This window comes from Mesoplodon mirus (genome assembly GCF_964341445.2).
Source record: "Mesoplodon mirus genome assembly, chromosome: 1".
Lineage (NCBI taxonomy): Eukaryota > Metazoa > Chordata > Mammalia > Artiodactyla > Ziphiidae > Mesoplodon > Mesoplodon mirus.
Genome location: NC_138976.1, coordinates 35,933,953 through 35,951,897, shown reverse-complemented (window position 1 = coordinate 35,951,897; position 17,945 = coordinate 35,933,953). Strand labels below are relative to the sequence as shown.

General features: G+C 41.7%; 1 protein-coding gene across 1 annotated transcript in view; it reads left to right on the top strand.

Moving 5' to 3' along the window:
- Window positions 1–3,798: 3,798 nt before the first annotated feature.
- The window catches only part of SVEP1 (sushi, von Willebrand factor type A, EGF and pentraxin domain containing 1), a gene marked incomplete at its 5' end in the record, with an annotated part of 192,261 nt that continues 178,114 nt past the window's right edge, over window positions 3,799–17,945 (top strand). The window contains one exon of the mRNA XM_082626969.1: window positions 3,799–4,335. Within this exon, the coding sequence (XP_082483095.1) occupies window positions 3,799–4,335 (537 nt within the window). The remainder of the gene's footprint in view (window positions 4,336–17,945) is intronic.

Here is a 17,945-nt window from a genome sequence, read left to right as displayed (position 1 = left end):
TTTTTCCATGTAAGTCTTTATGTCATGAGATGAATCCCAGGTAGTTTTTTCTCATTCTGGCTCCATGTTGTCATTTCAGTACCTTTAGGTTGCTTCTGGAACATTTTTCATGGGATGAAAAATGTAGAAAAGAAGAATTTAATCAAATGCCCATAGCTTCTTAATTACAAACTCCTGCTAGAGTCAACCACTGCTACGTAATTCATCACGGTTAGATGTAATATAGCAGGCATCAGGTGAATTTACTATCCCAAACTAAAGATCAGAAAGTCCTTGAAGAAACTGATTTATATCTTTCCTATAGGAACCTCCTCAATTTTAGGGCAGACTAAGCTTCCCAGGGTTTTGTCTCTACTTCGCTTTTTGAACTCAACTCTTCCCAATTCAGGTGACTCAATATGGTAATTATTTGCTCTGTTCACTAAATATTGCTACTTTCTGCTTTCTAGGACTATGGTAGGATTGTACTTCCCAACCTTTGGAATTGGACATGGCCATGCATCTTTTTTTGGCCAATGAAATGAAGCAGAAGTGATGTGTGTCACTTTTGGGGGGTAGTGAGTAACTCACTCTTTTCTCTGCCATAGCATTTATGAAAGCATATATTGAGAGGATAGCTTCAATGGCTACAGGTTTGAGTTTATTATACAGGATCAAGTTCAGCTGAATGTAACAGGAAAACTCAATTAAAAGGGGTAGATAGGCAATCTGAGAGGACTGTGGTGGTTTTGCTCTGTGAAGTCTGCAGGAACCCGGGCTCGTTCTAGATTACTACTCAGCTGTCGCTATAATGTGACCATTATTCTCATGATCCAAGATGGCTGCTAGAGGTCTACCACCATATTCATGTTCCAGGCAGAAAATGGAATAAGGGAAGAAAGGAGACAACCAACAAAAGAAGCAGCTGTCTTTTAAAGAGGTTTTCTGGAAGCTGCCACACAGAACCAGGATTTATACATCATTACCCAGATCCTAGCTTCATGGCCGCATTCATTTGTAAGGGAGGCTGGGATATGTATTCTTTATTTTGGGTACCTTTGTGCCCAGCTAAAACTCAAGAGCTCTATTGCTATTCAAGAAGGGGAGACCAGATATGGTAGGTGGGTGACTAGGAGTCTCTGCCACAGTGAGCATATGACCTAAGTTAGGACAATTATAATGGCCCATCCCCTTCAAAACAGTGCTGGGCTAAGGAATGGGCATATAACCCATGCTTGCTTCAGTGGAGTCTTTCTTTAGGGTCATGGGGGTGGTGGTTTTTCTTGATTTTTTTTTTTTAACTTGAGCTTAGGGGGAAGAGTCTTTCCTTCTCAGGTCATAAATCCAAAGACAGAAACTTGATCCAACATGCAAAGAGAAGCAGAAGAGGGAGAAAAATGGAAGACTTATGTAGTTCTTGATTTCCTATTCCAAGGCTTTTTGAGACCAGTCCACCACTGCCTTTTGTCCAGTTTAGTTACTGAGCGAAGCAATCCCTTCTTGTTTACAGCAAGGAGAAGTTGGGTGCCTATTGCTTGCAACCAGAAAGTCCTAAAGCAATCGTCTACATCCCTGGGTTTCTTTGGGAGCATATGAGCAAATAAACATAGTAGTTGCCACGGTGCCTGGCACATAAAGCTCCTAAAATGTTAGCTCTTAATTATGTATTCGAAATAACACCGAGTAGATGAAATTTGGACAGACTTTCTCTTTTTTTAAAGTCTCAGCTCAAATGAGGTCTTGCTTATTCCCGGGGAAGATTGAGAACTTTCTCTTCTTGCTCTCTCCATCCTTGCAATCATCCTACTGCTCTGTAATTGTTTGCAGGTCTGTGTTCTCTTCTGATATCCTTTGAACTTCTGGAAGACTGGAACTGAGTCTTATTCAGCTTTAAATCTTCAGTATCTAATACTCTGGCACGGTAGATGGTCAAATAGAAAAATCCTAGAAAAATGAGGATTTGAAGAGTATTTATGGTTAAATGTGGCAATAATAGCAATCTGCATTTGTAGAGTACATGCTATAGTCTAAGCACTAGCCTAAGAACTTTGTTTTTATGATTATATCCTCACAATAACCTTTAATATGCTATTATTATTACTCCATTTTACAGATGAGCAAACTAATGTCAAGGTCATACAATTACTGAATGGCAGAGCCAAGACTTCATTCTGGGCAAACAGACTCCAAGAGCCCTAACATTTCAACCAATATACTGTGAAGGTATTTCATTAAATATAGATGGAATTAAATCATCTGATATTAGAGACAAAGGAAACTCTGAGATCATTGAATTCCATCATGAAACAGATGTGGAAATTGAAGCCAAGAGTTGGAAGTGTCTTGGTTCAGAGGATTTTTATAATTGCAGAGGCATATCTACACAGGGCTCCGGACTCCTAGCTAGAATCATTTTTGCAAAGTTTACTCCACCTCTTATGCAAAGTTTACTCCTTCTTTGCACTTGCACCGTCCCTTTCGGGGTTTTGTTTTGGAAAAACTACCCCCAGGTGGCAACTTGTGTTTCAAAGTAGCTATGTGCCAGGTACCATTCAAAGCCAAGGAAATAGCCCTCTATGGGTCTCACCTGTTGAAACAGACCATGGGGCACATGAAAGAGCACTGGGGAAAAGGGGGACCCTTGCTCATCATCAGATTTCAGCTGAAACTTTATGTCCTCCGCAAAGGCTTCCCTGGTCTTCTAAGGTCAAGTCTATCTGCCTGAGATCTCCTTCATAGCCTTAGCATGGTCAGCTGTAATTATATACATTATTTGAAATATCTGGTTAATGGTCACGTCACTTGTTACCCTATAAGTTCCTTGGGGACAAGATCTGTGTCAATTTGTGTTCCTCCTTATATTCCAGGTGTCTGGCACACAATAGGTGCTCAGAAATATTTGTTGAATGAATGAAGGAGTGACCAAATGGATGAATCAATAAATGCATGAACACAGCACCATGACAAATCATCCCTATGGGCTGCACAGGGGTAGATGCAACCCCTATATAGTGTGATCTGAGGCGACCCTCAAGAGGACACACTCACACACACCACTGACCAGAAAGCCCCACCAGGAAAGTCAAATAAACATCCACTTGGTGAGGGCTTTGAGGAACCGGAGAGGGAAAAAGAGACACAAAAGGTGAGCAAGCAATTTTCAAAGGATGCTTTCAACTCCCTGGCCAGTCCGTGTGTGTTTCCTCTCCGAAGTGTTTCCAATTACTGTGGCACTCTCGGTATCTGGATCCATCTCCAGTGAATTCCTCTGCAGCTCCTGCCAGACATATGGGATCAATCAGGGCTTCGGCGCTGGTGCGCTTGCTGCGGGAATGTTGACAGCCTGACAGACGCGGGGTTCTGGTGTCATGGAATCTCCGAGAGTCTTTGGCTTGAACTCGGGAGGAGAATGAGAAGGGGGAGGAGAGAGATAGAGGCAGAGATAGAGGAAGGAGAGGGGAGAGGGAGAGACAGAGATAGGAGGGAGAGAAGGAGGGAAGCGGGAGATTCTTCTTGACTGCCCCCTTTCCTTCAAACATTTTATAGGCTTCAGGGAGAGCGAGGAGGAGGAGAGAGGGGAGAGAAAAGACGAGAGCGAGAGGGGTAGCGAGCGCGCGCCGTTCCATCCCTTGCCCCCGGGCGGCCGGAGGAGGTTGGACTGTGTCCCCAGTGTCAGATGAGAGGTAGCTGAGGCTCGCGGCCGCCGTCCCGTGCCCCGTGCCCCGCGCCGCGCACGCCCCTCGGCGAGCCGGGTGGCTGAGCATCTCTCCGCGCCGGGCCGACGCCTGCGCCCCGGGCGGCCGCTCCGTCTCCAGCGCAATGTGGGCGCGCCTGGCCTTTTGTTGCTGGGGTCTGGCGCTCGTTTCGGGCTGGGCGACCTTTCAGCAGCTGTCCCCGTCGCGCAATTTCAGCTTCCGCTTCTTCCCCGAGGCCGCGCCCGAGACCCCGGGGCGGCTGCCCGTGCCGCCCGCGCCCGGCGAGGACGCGGCGGCGGCGGAGAGCAAAGTGGAGCGGCTGGGCCAGGCTTTCCGGCGACGCGTGCGGCGGCTGCGGGAGCTCAGCGAGCGCCTGGAGCTCGTCTTCCTGGTGGACGAGTCGTCCAGCGTGGGCCAAGCCAACTTCCTCAGCGAGCTCAAGTTCGTCCGTAAGCTGCTGTCCGACTTCCCCGTGGTGCCCACGGCCACGCGCGTGGCCATCGTGACCTTCTCGTCCAAGAACAACGTGGTGCCGCGCGTCGATTACATCTCGTCCCGCCGCGCGCACCAGCACAAGTGCGCGCTGCTCAGCCGCGAGATCCCGGCCATCACGTACCGCGGTGGCGGCACCTACACCAAGGGCGCCTTCCAGCAAGCCGCGGTAAGGTGCCCGCCCCTCCCGGCCCCGGCCCCAGCCCGCGCCCCGGCCCTGCCCACACACCGCTGCCTGTCCGGCTCGAAGCCGGGCTCAGCCTAGGGCAAGCCACAGCACCCTGAGTCAAGCGTCCCCATCCCCAAAGTCAGAATCATACCCACCGTTCTATTGTTGGTGGGTGGGGTCCCTTGGGATGATGGATTTTAAAGGCTTAGGAAGATGTCAGGCTCCTTATTAAGTGGTCTTTGAGGACCCTCTTAGGAAGAGGTCCTTGAGATGCTCTTCACAATTCACGCTCATAGGGACAAACCGTGGCCAAACTGGGACAGGTGAGTATGTTTTATGAAGTGTCTCTAAAGGTAAGAGGTGAAGTGACCTGAACATTTCCCCAATTCTCTGGTACGTGATTTTATGCTTTCAATATGAATTTCGTTGCTCTGAGTCCTTTACAAGATTTTTAGCACCTGGAAGACGAAGTCAGTTTAAGATGCTGGACTTCTACTTTTCCAAAATTTAACTTTTTCTGATTACAATGTGACACATATTCAGTTGAAGAAAATTTGGAGCATATAGAAATGTCAGACACATGATAGCAAGCCAATTTTTGTGAAATGAATGAAATCAGAGGAGGAAAAGGGGGGGAAAAGAAGCCTCTAATCCCATCACCCTTATAAAGCCACTGTTTACATGTTGTTGAACATTTGCCCAGTATGCACATCTGCACATACTTTAAACCAAACTGGTGTCTTGCTCTTTTGTAGCCTACATTTTTCATTTGTTATATCATGAATGATCTACATCATTATATATGTAACATAATATAGTTATTATATACCTACCTAACTCGCATACTAGTCTAATGGGTGCATATACTATGATCTATTTTACCTGTCACCAGTTGTTGGACAGTTAGGTTTTTATTGTCATGGTAAACACAAATATTTATGGACCCCCTTTGATTACTTCTGTAGGAAGAATTTCTGTAAAGTTGCTGAATTAAAGATACGGACATTTGTAAACTACTTGATACATATTTCCAGTTCTCCCTTGGAGGCTTGTATAGATTTACATTCCCACCAGCAGAGTTATCACAGCAGTAAGTTTGCCACATGGTCACCAATAACATGCGCTCATATTTTTAATGTCTTTGCCAATTTGGTAGGTGAATAGAGGTATCATTTTAGCAAATTCAATTGTTTTAGTTTTACTGGGGAATGAACATTTTCTGATACATTTACCGGGCATTTGTATTTTTCCTTTGATAATTACCTGGTCATAATTTTTGCCCATTTTGCAATTATGGTGCGTGTTTGTTGGTTTATTTTAATGATTTGTAAAAACTCTTTACATAGTAAGACTGGTAACTCCTTTTGGTAACTCCTTTTTATACATGCTGCAAATGTTTCTCCAGTTCACTGCCTTTTACTTTTCTTTATCACAGTGTTGTTAGATGGATGATTTAAATTTGTATATAGCCAAATCCATCAAACTTTGTCTTTAAGATCCTACATTTGCTTACGTTCTTAGAATGGCTTTCTCATTTCCCAAATCAGAGAAATATTTTCCCATCTAACAGTTTAATCTATCAGAAGCTTGTTTTAGTGTATGGTATGACAAAGATGTCTAACTTTATTTTTTAATAAATAGGTAACCAATTGTCCCAGCATCATTTGTTTACTAGCCATTCATCCTTTTCCAATTTAATTGAATGCCACTTTTATCATACACTAAAAGCTTATGGGTATTTGATCTCCTCCTGGCTTTCTATGAATTTTTTATTATCCTGGATGATAGGATAGTCCATCCTATTATCTATTACTTTTAAGCTTTCAAAAAGTGATTTAATTATTATAACCTTACAATATATTTAAATATCTGGTAGTGCAAATTCTCCTTTTTCTTATCTTTTCTCTTTAAATCAGTTCTTATATATTTATAACTTAATATGAATTTTTAATTCACTTTCACATATTCCAAATGAAACCATCCAGGATTTTGATTTCAATATAGAAAATATAGAATTAAATTGGGGATTATTTACATTTTATAATAGTCCTTCCAAGTCAAAAATATGGTATGTCCATTTATAACCAGTTCTTTTTGTATCCTTCAGTAAAATCGTAGATTTCTAGTAATTAAGTCCTGCATATATTTTTCAAATTTAGACCTAAATGTATTCTATTCAATACTGCTATCATGAATAGCATCTTTTCAAATTAAATTTTAAACAATTATTCTTTTTTTACTTATTAAAAATTTTATTGAAGTATAGTCAATTTAGAGTGTTGTGTTAATTTCTGCTGTACAGCAAAGTGACTTAGTTATACATATATATCCTTTTCCATATTTTTTGCATTATGGTTTATCACAAGATATTGAATATAGTTCTCAGTGCTATACAGTAGGACCTTGTTTTTTATCCATCCTATATATACTAGTTTGCATTTGCTAATTGCAAATTCCCAATCCTTCCCTTCCCCACTCCCCCTCCCCCTTGGCAACCGCAGTCTGTTCTCTATGTCTGTGAGTCTGTTTCTGTTTCATAGATATGTTCATTTGTGTTGTATTTTAGATTCCACATATAAGTGATGTCACATGGTATTTGTCTTTCTCTTTCTGACTTCACTTAGTATGACAGTCTCTAGGTCCATCCATGTTGCTGCAAATGACATTATTTCATTCTTTTTTATGGCTGAGTAATAGTCCATCTATTTAGATCTTATTCCCATTTTTCAATTGGGTTGTTTGTTTTTTTGTTATTGAGTAGTATGAGCTGTTAGACAATTATTCTTGATGTAAAGAAACATTGATTTTTTAAACATGACTTCTGTATCTGAATTCTTGTCAAAGTCTCTTTGATTTGTTTTCTAAAAATACGTTTTATTTTACTGATAGTGTTTATTGTAGAAGATAAAATAAACAGAAAATTTTTCTGTAAAAACACTGTAATATTTTGGTACATATCCTTGTTTTTGCAGTTGTCAAGGTAGTAGGTATGTTTTCATATGTGTACATATATCATGCATAAATAATGTCTACTCAGAAAAGGATTGTATTGTATGTTCTCTTTTTTAACTTGACTTTTCCATCATATTTTGCAGTCTTCTTTTCATAATAAGAAATACACTTCTACTTTGTCATTTTTCATGGTCACACAGTATTCCATTACAGGATGGGCTTTTATTTTTATCATGTAATTACCTATTATTTTATATTTAGGCTGTTAAACACAATACTGTGTGAGCAAATCTTTGCTCATATTTCTAATAATTTCCTTAATACAAATTTCTGAAGTGGTAGGTATTATTCCTTCAAAGAGGATGCCTATTTTTTAAGGCCTTTGATACGTGTGCCAAGTGGCTCTGTAGAAAATGGATACCAAATTGCACTCCTACATGTAGTGCCTGGGTCCGTATATAGGACACAGCCAACACAGGTTAGTATCATTTGAACATGACACCCCTAATTTATATGTGAAAAGTAGAATCCCATTTTTTTTTTTTTTTTTGGCTGCATTGGGTCTTCGTTGCTGCGTGTGGGCTTTTCTATAGTTGCGGTGAGCAGGGGCTACTCTTCATTGCTGTGTGCGGGCTTCTCATTGCAGTGGCTTCTCTTGTTGCAGAGCATGGGCTCTAGGTGCGTGGGCTTCAGTAGTTGTGGCACATGGGCTCAGTAGTTGTGGCTCGTGGGCTCTAGAGCGCAGGCTCAGTAGTTGTGGCGCAGGGGCTTAGTTGCTCTGCAGCATGTGTGATCTTCCTAGACCAGGATTGAACCTGTGTCCCCTGCATTGGCAGGAGAATTCTTAACCACTGTGCCACCAGAGAAGTCCCTAGACTCCCATTTTATATTTCATTTCCTCATTAGTGAGGCTGAACACTTTTTTCATGTACTGTTGGCCATATATAGCTCTTTTTTTGAATACCTCTTAAAATATTTGGGGAATATTATCCATTTTTCATTTGAGGGTGCTTCTTTTTCTTAGTGATTTGTAAATGCATTTTAAATCTTAATGATATTAACCCTCCTGCTGGCAAGTCTGCAGCAAATATTTTTTTCTCTGTGTTTCACTTGCCTTTGAATTTTGTTTATGATGCTAGCATCTACCATTTTATCAATCTGTTGAATCTACTTTTAATTTGTGCTTTTTTTCCCTTTCCTATGACGTTTGAAAGGCTTTTGCCTTTAAGAGACAAAAGAACTCTCTAAAGATGTCCTCTCTTAATTGAAGTAGTTACGCCAGGCAGGGTTCAGTTTTGTAGACTCATCCTCTGTTGGCCTCCACTCCGAGTTCTCATGAGGTCCCAAAGGCTGGCCTTATTCCTCATGTCACTGCCCACTCCATCAGGGAAGAACCCCTCTGCATCAGGGAAAAACTTGCCATAGACCAGCTCCTCTGTTTGGCTTGGCCAGGTTTGCCCAGGGCCTCTCAGTACTGTTGATCCAAATCAGTTCAATGGGTAATGAGTTGAGTATGAACTGCTTTCCTCAAGACCTACTCTGTCTTCAGCTTTCTCCTTCCAAATACTACATCCTGTCTTGGAAAGTGGAATTGCCAATAGGGGTCCCAGTGCCTTTCTTCAGTCTGGATCCGTTTGTAATCTAACAAGCAGAAGTTTCTCAAAAGTTTGTTTTAACTGAACTTTCCCTTGACTTTATTTTCCTTTCCGCATTTTGGTTGGGTTATGAGAAGGTACAGCAGAGGGTCAGCTGGACTCAGTTCCTGTCTAACCTGGAAACCTACATGTCTTTATTGTAACTTTGCCAAGCCTCTGATGAGTATGCTTAGGTATAATTAAAATATGATATTTATGGAGAAAATTGATAGAAGATGACCGCTGTTTAGAAATGGCATTAGTAGAAGTTTGAATGTGAATTTTGGCAAAGAGATCAAGGAAGCCTGTTTTATCACAGGATGACTTTGAAAATGATAAACTGTGTGGTTCTGTTTGGAATTTAGACATTTCTTCATGGAGATGAAACAGTTCATCAGATTCCCATGTGTGCGTAGAATGGTAATATTGGAACTGATTGTGATCTGGCCTTTATGTGAAATTGAAAATCATGGGGACATTTTTGAGGTTATTCATTATTTTCCCCAGAAAAATGAGTTTTTCAAACCTTTTCCATTTGACACTGAATGACTGCACAGCTGTCCACAGCCACAAACACAGGCAGACAAATATGCAAACACATAGATACACACTTGCAAGTACATGGCTACCCCTCCCAATTCAGACATCTTCTCCTCTTATGTAAAATTTCAAGACAGAGAATTTCCTTTACCAACGTGAAATTTGCTGTTATCTCTCAGCACATATGATTGACTAAACAAAAAGGGTGACAGTGTTGCTTCATTTTTTATAGGGTGTCAGAATTGTACCACTTGATGGCGGGGAGTATATGCACAGACACACTTTATTTGAATGGATGAACTTCAGTGTAGATGTTTTCTTTTTGGGCACCATCCCCGACCGTCATCAAGAGTATAGGGCAAAAGCAGTGAAATCTGTAGTTAGTATAGTTCCCTCCAGAGACACAATCAATAGAATGGGGGAAAGATTTAGCACCTTGAACTTAATTACATGAAAGCCTTTGACAAAACAAACAAAAAGCTCTTCAGCTTTTCCTTTTCAAGAGATGACTATTTCACAATGACCTTTCTTTTGGTTTTTCTCCCTGACATGTATTTATAAATTGCCTTTCCTAAAGTGCATATTTTGGACTGGCCCCTCTATGAATGCAAAACTCTTCAACTCCTAAGCATTTCACATCATAATAAAATCAGAGCCCCTCATCCCACTTCACTTTTGCTAAATATCTCATACACAAACATAGCATGGAGCTTCCTTTGGAAAAAACTGCTGCTTTCTTTATTCTTCCAGAGTTCCAGAAATATGATCCGATGGTGGGGAACGTGCTGCCTTGCCAAAAATCTGAGCTTTAGGTGTGGCCCAAAGACTGGGAATAGACAGGCGGAGACTCTTCCTAGCTTCAGGGGAGGGGCATCGTCATTATGTGTCCACGCTGCTACACGTTCACACCTTTACCTTTTAAGTGTTCTGATAAAACCTGGAGTTGTGTGAGATGCCACCAGATTAAAACCCTGATGAATAAAATTAAGGCTATTTTATTTCTATACAATGAACCAATAATAGCCCATGAAGCAGTCTTTCTGATGGCCCAGATGCTGAAGGAATAAGCAAAGTTTGGGTTCTCCTTCCCTATTGGAAGAGGTAGAGGGGAGTCATACAATCTGCAGTGGATTCAGCTGTTCCAAACTCAGAGCATGATTTAGATGTCAAGAATTACTCACCGTTGAAGGAGCTAAGTTCTTTTTTGATGCTGGAAAGATGATCTTTCTAAATACACCTCTGGAAGCGTTCTCTCTTTTGTGCTTCTTAAACTTTAAAACAGTTCTCATGTTGCCTTGGTCTTCTGTAGGAACTTCTGTTGTAATCCCATCTGTACTTTAGAAGTGTGAATGAAGGAATGAATGAATGCATGAATCCTCAGTGCATAAAATAGATCCAGACCTCTCATATATTTCCCAGGCAGAGATGGTACTGAAATTTATTTGGAGAGAGAGCAAATAATTGTAAAATATTGAATTCTAATTTCTTCTTAGTCTGGTATCTGTGTATTTTATTTATTAGTTTTGTTATGCCCAGCATACAGGACACTGTGATATGTATTAAGAGGCTGCATGTATGCTACTGTTAAAGACACTTATCTCTATTGGCTGCCAGTATTATATAATGTTTGGTTGAAATGCATCATGAGGGTACTTGGTCAAAGACTGAATGCTTAAACATAGAGAAAGGGCAGACTGCTCTGTCCTACTTCACTTCTGTGGTCAGAGGATAGGAAAGCCTTCCCCAGTGTCCTCTTGGTACAGTGTGCTAGAGAGGATTTCTCTTAACAGCGACCATGAAGTAGAATTATTAAATGTATTTATTCTTGACCAGATACACCTTTAATTTGTAAAGTGATCTGTAATTTATGAAGTGCTTTCATGTTATGATTTTACAGAATCAGTTTTACAGAAAAGGCCTGGATACTAGGAGAGGCTAGGTAACTAAATGGTACTCACAGGGCTGAATAAATGCCGAAGGTAGAGTCAATCCAGCATCCGATTTGTCATCTGGTCTTTCTCCTCCCCACCACCCCTCACCCCACCCACATCTTACGTATTACCTCCATTTGTTGAGTTGTATCAAAAGCCAGGGAGAAGTAGGGAATCCCATCTCCAGAGTTTCTAAAGCGTTACATAAGATATAATGCCCGGCTTCCCTGGTGGCGCAGTGGTTGAGAGTCCGCCTGCCAATGCAGGGGACACGGGTTCGTGCCCCGGTCCGGGAAGATTCCACATGCCGCAGAGCGGCTGGGCCCGTGAGCCATGGCCGCTGAGCCTGCGCGTCCGGAGCCTGTGCTCTGCAGCGGGAGAGGCCACAACGGTGAGAGGCCCTCATACCGCAAAAAACAAAACAAAAAAAGATATAATGCCAATTTAACCCAGAAGACAAAAACCATGGCTTTAAGGCCATAGTCATTCCATGGGTGCTTTTCAGTTGGCCTTAATGTGTGTGATATATATATATGGCCTATGTGTGTATGTGTGCAGGTTCATATATATCTGTGTGTGTGTATGTATTTGTGTATTTTAAAATACATATGTATGTTTAATGTGTGTTTTAATTTTGACAGGCATTTTAAAATAAGGAGGTAGCATTTTTTAAAAATCTGAGTTTGGGGCTTACTCTTTTTTTTTTTTTTTTAACATCTTTATTGGAGTATAATTGCTTTACAGTGGTGTGCCAGTTCCCGCCCTACAACAAAGTGAATCAGCTATACATATACATATATCCCCATATCTCCTCCCTCTTGCATCTCCCTCCCACCCTCCCTATCCCACCCCTCTAGGTGGTCTAGAGAGACCGAGCTGATCTCCCTGTGCTTTGTGGCTGCTTCCCACTAGCTATCTGTTTTACATTTGGTAGTGTGTATATGTCCATATGGGGCTTACTCTTGACAGATTGGGGTGTGTAACAATTCTGGGTGTGATTTCTCTCCTCAGCATCCCCACCTGGCACTTAGAATTTCATTTTGTGATCCTTGATTGTGTTCCACGCTCTAACAGGGACCAATCACTGGCAGAGCCTGAGATGGTATAATCCCTTCTAGTTTGTCCTCTGAGCTTCCTTTTTAACCCAATATGTTAGCTAAGATTAAATTTAGCTGGATGTAGTAGAAAAATCTAAAGTACCACTAGCTTAAACATGATAAACAGTTGCGTCTCTCTCAAATTAAGTCTTGAGTAGAAAAGTCAGAGCTAATATGGCAGCTGTCTGATGTCTTCAGGGACCCAGAGTCCTCTCTTTCAGACCTCTGTTCTATCATCTTCGGGTCACCTCATGGTCCAAGATAGCTGTTGGAGCTCCTACCATCAGGGGCTCATTCCAGGAGGCAAGAAAGGATAAAGACAGTCATATTGCTGTTTAAGAAGACTCTGTAGCAATTCACACAATACTTCCACGTAGATCTCACTGAGCGGGACTTGGTCTCAATCCCATCCTTAGCTTTACAGAGTTTTGTTACTGAAGAGGAAGGAGAGTGTGGATACTGAGGAAGTGATGAGTGGTCTTTACCAAACCAGTGTGTCAGGAAGAGTGTATGTCTAACCAGAGAAATATCTGGAAATCCCATTTCGTTTCTTCCTCAAGTGGCCCAGCTCAAGGCCTTGCCTAACTAAAAAATACCTTTGTCCTTGTGCTAGATCATGCTTTTGTTTTAGAAAAACTATCAAAGTTCCTGAGCAATCTATTTAAATTTTGGCAACAGAAACTTCCTATGTTAGTTTCCCAGAAGCTTGTAAATAATATGGCATTCACTCCCAAATAAAATATTATACTGAGAGTGATGGGGGGGAAAATGCATCCCACAAAATATAATCAATATTTTATTGTCAGTTAGTAAATCCAAATGAACCTTTCTCAGGAAAACATGGTTCTTCTTTGGCTTTTCAGAGGAAGCTGTCAGGTTAAGAGACTTCTACATTAAAAGGAATTTCCTGTTCTGTATTATCTCTGCCTTTCCCGTAGATTTTTTTTTTTTTTTTTTTTTTTTTGCAGTACGCGGGCCTCTCACTGTTGTGGCCTCTCCCGTTGCGGAGCACAGGCTCCGGACGCACAGGCTTAGCGGCCATGGCTCACGGGCCCAGCCGCTCCGCGGCATATGGGATCCTCCCAGACCGGGGCACGAACCCGTATCCCCTGCATCGGCAGGCGGACTCTCAACCACTGCGCCACCAGGGAGGCCCTTTCCCGTAGATTTTTAACAGTATTCTCTAAATCTCCCCCGGCCATATGAAGAATGTATTTCTGGCATAGAATCTGCTTACGTACAGTACCCTGCTTTGGTTTGGAGGCCAATTGTGGACAGGAAACATTCTGTGAGATGTTGTAGCCCATGAATGTTGTTATAGCACTTCATTTGAAATGAATGATAGTGAGAAGGAACTGAAATATGCAGTGCATATTAGTAGGTGCATTTTCTTATCAATCTTGATGAAAAGATTTTTAAAATATTCATCTTCTTTGCTATCTGCCTTTGTCATTAGGTCATTCAACCGGTTGCGTTTTATTTGTGTAAAGTGTCGAGCAATAACAGTGTTTCAAATTCAGAGCATTCTTTCTTTCCTAGTTGCAGTGAACCAGAAAACTATAAACTTGAGGAGTGAGTCTAGTTGCTACATATGTTGAAATAGTGATGGCTACCTTGTTTTGTGTGAATAGACGTCATTCAAAATTAAGGACAAAACTTCCTACAAGAGTAATAGAGAAAAAAAATTTAAAGAAAGTTCTTAGCAGGGCTTATTACAAGATTGAATCATTTACAGAGTAAAATTAGTTTACTTAGTAAATTTGCTTAGTCATTTACTAAGTAGAGTCCAAGTTGGAAGTTATCGCTAGAGTGTATAAAATATATTTTGAGGTACGTGAGTTCGATGCACTATTTTCTTAATTCCCTCTGAAACGCTCCTGATGGCCTTCATTGTTTAATGCCCATCCTACTGCACCTAGTTATAGGATATACTGGCTGCTAATGTGAAGTATAGTTTTATAAAATTTCAAAGGTGATATTTAAAATGTATATATGTGTATATGGTTAAAATACATACACTTCTAATTTTCTCAGATATGAACTCTCTCAAATTTCCACTAGTTCCACCTTTAAACTTATATGCATCTGTATTTAACCATACTTCCTCACCTTTATTAGAGTAAGGGTCTCTTGCCTCAGCCAAGGAAGACCTTCTACTGAATATTTCTCCTTCTTTCTTCTATCTTCAAGGTCTTCCTCTTAATAGCCTCCTTTCTCTTAATGTAGAGCATTCACAATACATCTGTGTATTTAAAATTGGTAGCATGTTTCCAGAGCAATATGGTAAATTGTCAGTATGTTTGCAGTCTTAAAAGTATAAATCGTAAAATTAAATTACCCATCAAGGAGCTTCTCATAAGAAATAATTCAAGAAACACACAAAGATTCCTGTAAAAGGATGTTCATCCCAGGATTCCTTGGAATAGGAATTTAGAAACAATTTGGCTATGGTTTGGGAGGGCTTAATAAATGACACCTTTCTTCACCTCTCCTGAGTTCTAAATCAGTTGAATTATAACACAACAGAGAAGTCAGGTGGAGAATCAAGCATGCCCGCATCTCCTGCTTAATGCAGGCTTACGTGTGCAGCAACCTAATACTGAATCTCTAAATTAGATTGACTTGCATCTCCCGGAACAGGCAGTGCTGGGCACATGAAGCCTGTCTCTATAAACTACAGACGGGCAGCCCAAAGCCAAAGAAAAGGGGAGAGGGAGGAGATGAGGAAGCCTTCCTCCCCAGGGGCAGGGTGAGAATGGGGGTGTCGGGGGACCAGAGGGTAACTCTGATGGCTGACACTCCACCCAGAAACTAGAGGCAGCAACAACCAAGTTCCAAGGTTAACAAAATAAAAACACATCCACAGTGAAATATATTATATTCAGTAAAATCATATCTTTAAAGACTATTTAATGACATTGTAAATTGGCCAAATATCATATTAAATGAGCCAAAACTCTCTGTGTGTTTACCATCACTGTATAAAACTGTATATATAAAAGTCCAATTTCATAAAATATATGCACTCAGGAAAACAACTGAGAAGAAAAATTTCAAAATATTAACAGTAGTTATCTATAGGCAGTATATTTACCTGTTTAAATAAATCCATTTCTTCTGCTTTTGAAAAACTAGTTATAACGAACATGTATTACTTACTAGGAAGTGAAATATCATTGCTCACCTGGGTACAGATGATTGAAGACATGCCTTTGGGGCATCTGGAGGCATAGCCTGAAGCGGTTGGTCTCAAGTATAAAATCCTTTTGAATCTCAGCTTTTATCTAAATTGTCATGCGAACGTTGTATACTATCCCACAAAACAGCTCTGCTTTAAGAAATAAACTAATGCTTTAGCTGATTATCAGGAAATCGAAGTGAAACAATTCCAATCTTTTTTTTTTCTCCCCCCCGCCCCAATGCCAAATGCTGTTATACGGAGTCCATCAGGACTGGAGAATTGTCCTGGGTTGAAAGCACCGACCCTACAGATCCTGTTATGCCCTCCAGCTGTCCCTTTCTTCCCTCCTAGTGTCACCTTGCGTCTTGAGGATCCAAACTCACATCAAAATCTGCACGCAGATGACAGTGGTTGTTTCACCACTTGGCAAGCTCCCTGTGGGTATTCACTCAGGAGAGGAGCGCTGGTGGCTGGCCACAGTGTGATGCAGAGTAGAGTGTTGAGGCTGCAGATGGTGGAAACAACTGACTCCATCACCTTGCTGAGAGGCTAGGGAACGTGGCCTTCCTTTGGCTTGTCGCACGTGGAGAGGGATGCTGACCCACTGCCCTGTCAATCCCTCTTACCCTCACTGATCAAAGACATTCTCATAGCAGAAAGGTATTCTCTAACCCATTAATATCATCACATGTAAATGAAGCAATTGCCTCAAAGGACCCATTTTCCACAACCCATTCTTCTCTAGCTCTCAAGGTTCATTTTGCTTTGTGTGTGTGATTTTTGTCCTGTGCGGAAACAGGCAGCCTATTTGCCTGCTGTTGTTGGTGGAGAGGGTTCGGGCACATTCAGCTGTGTTGTTTGATAGTGTATCTTCATAATGGTACCTCTATCAACCCATTTTGACCTACACCAATCAAGTCATATCTGCAAGTAAGGCCTCATTGTCTTAATCCTGTTTTATAGGCTTTACCTTTCCAGATGAATCTGCAGTTGACTTAGAAAGAAGTTAAGCAATTTTTATTTGCTTGTTTGTGTTTTTCACAGTGCTGTTTCTAGCCAAGATTTCTCTCTTTTTAGTCACAATTTCCTTCAAAATATGCATGCTTGGCTTTTAAATGTTGCTCCCAAAGTGGTGATTTCAGACAGTTATTGTTGGGAGTTTCTAGCAATTAAAGATACCAAAGTTTAGGCTATTTGTAGCTAATCAGTAGTAAAAAGCTGCATTTTAAGTACTCATCGGCAGCAGGGCGTGATGTAGGACTTTCACTGTGGTCTCAGATTTGGCACTGGGACGTGTGGCTTAAACTAATGAGCGCTGAATATTCCACATCTTAAAGAGCGCCACCAACAACTTTGATACGTTCCCTCAGAGGAAATGGATGGATGCTGTGCAGAGCAGGCCCTATACAATCAGCCATTTCCCTCAGCCCCCGCCTAACACCCTACTCTAGTTTATACCGTCAGAGGGCTGAGAAGCAAGGGAAAAACTGAGACCCAGAAACAGAGCAGGCATTGAGATCTTTGCCTTTGGGGAGAGCAGAGTTCCTTCCTACTGGAAGGCTGATCTCTCCTGGCCCTCATAGAGGACTTTCCCCTTCCAGCAGCTAAGTGAAGGGGAGACCAGCATTCTCTGTACTGGTTGGAAATTTACTTGGGCAGAAGCCTTGATTTGCTCCTGTGCCAATTGAATGGAGACAAGCAAGCCAGAGACAGAGCCAGTGTCTCCGTTTGGGTTCTGCCTGAAGCCGGACTGAGATGAGGATTCGAGTGCAAGTAGCTTGTTTGGGAGGTAAACAAACCTAGTAAACATTGCTAGGAGAGTCAGGATGTGAGACAGGAAGGGAACCAACAATTACAGGAAAGTTAATTTGTGCTTAATCCCAGTAGGAGCCAGGGTGGAATTCAAGCCTTTGAATGAGCACAGCAGAGAGGGACCTGGGGGCATTTATAGACCTACTCTCATCAGTCACTGCTGAGGGCCTCTCTCTGGAGAGCATTAATTCTCTGCCACTCTCACTTCCCCTGCAAGTGAATAGAGTGGTCTCCAAAGGAAGCCCTCAGACAAAGAGATACAGATGCTGGGATATGGGATGGGGGGGGGCATTATTGACAGGGTCGGTGTTGCAGGCAGAAAGGGGCCTCAGAGGAACAGCCTGTCCTGCCAAAGTTTGGCAAAGCAAGGGTGTGTGACTTTTCCATAGGAGAAGGAGAACAAGGAAAATAACTGGGCTTGTGTCACTTTATTGCCTGCTAAGCAGACACCTGGCATTGGGAG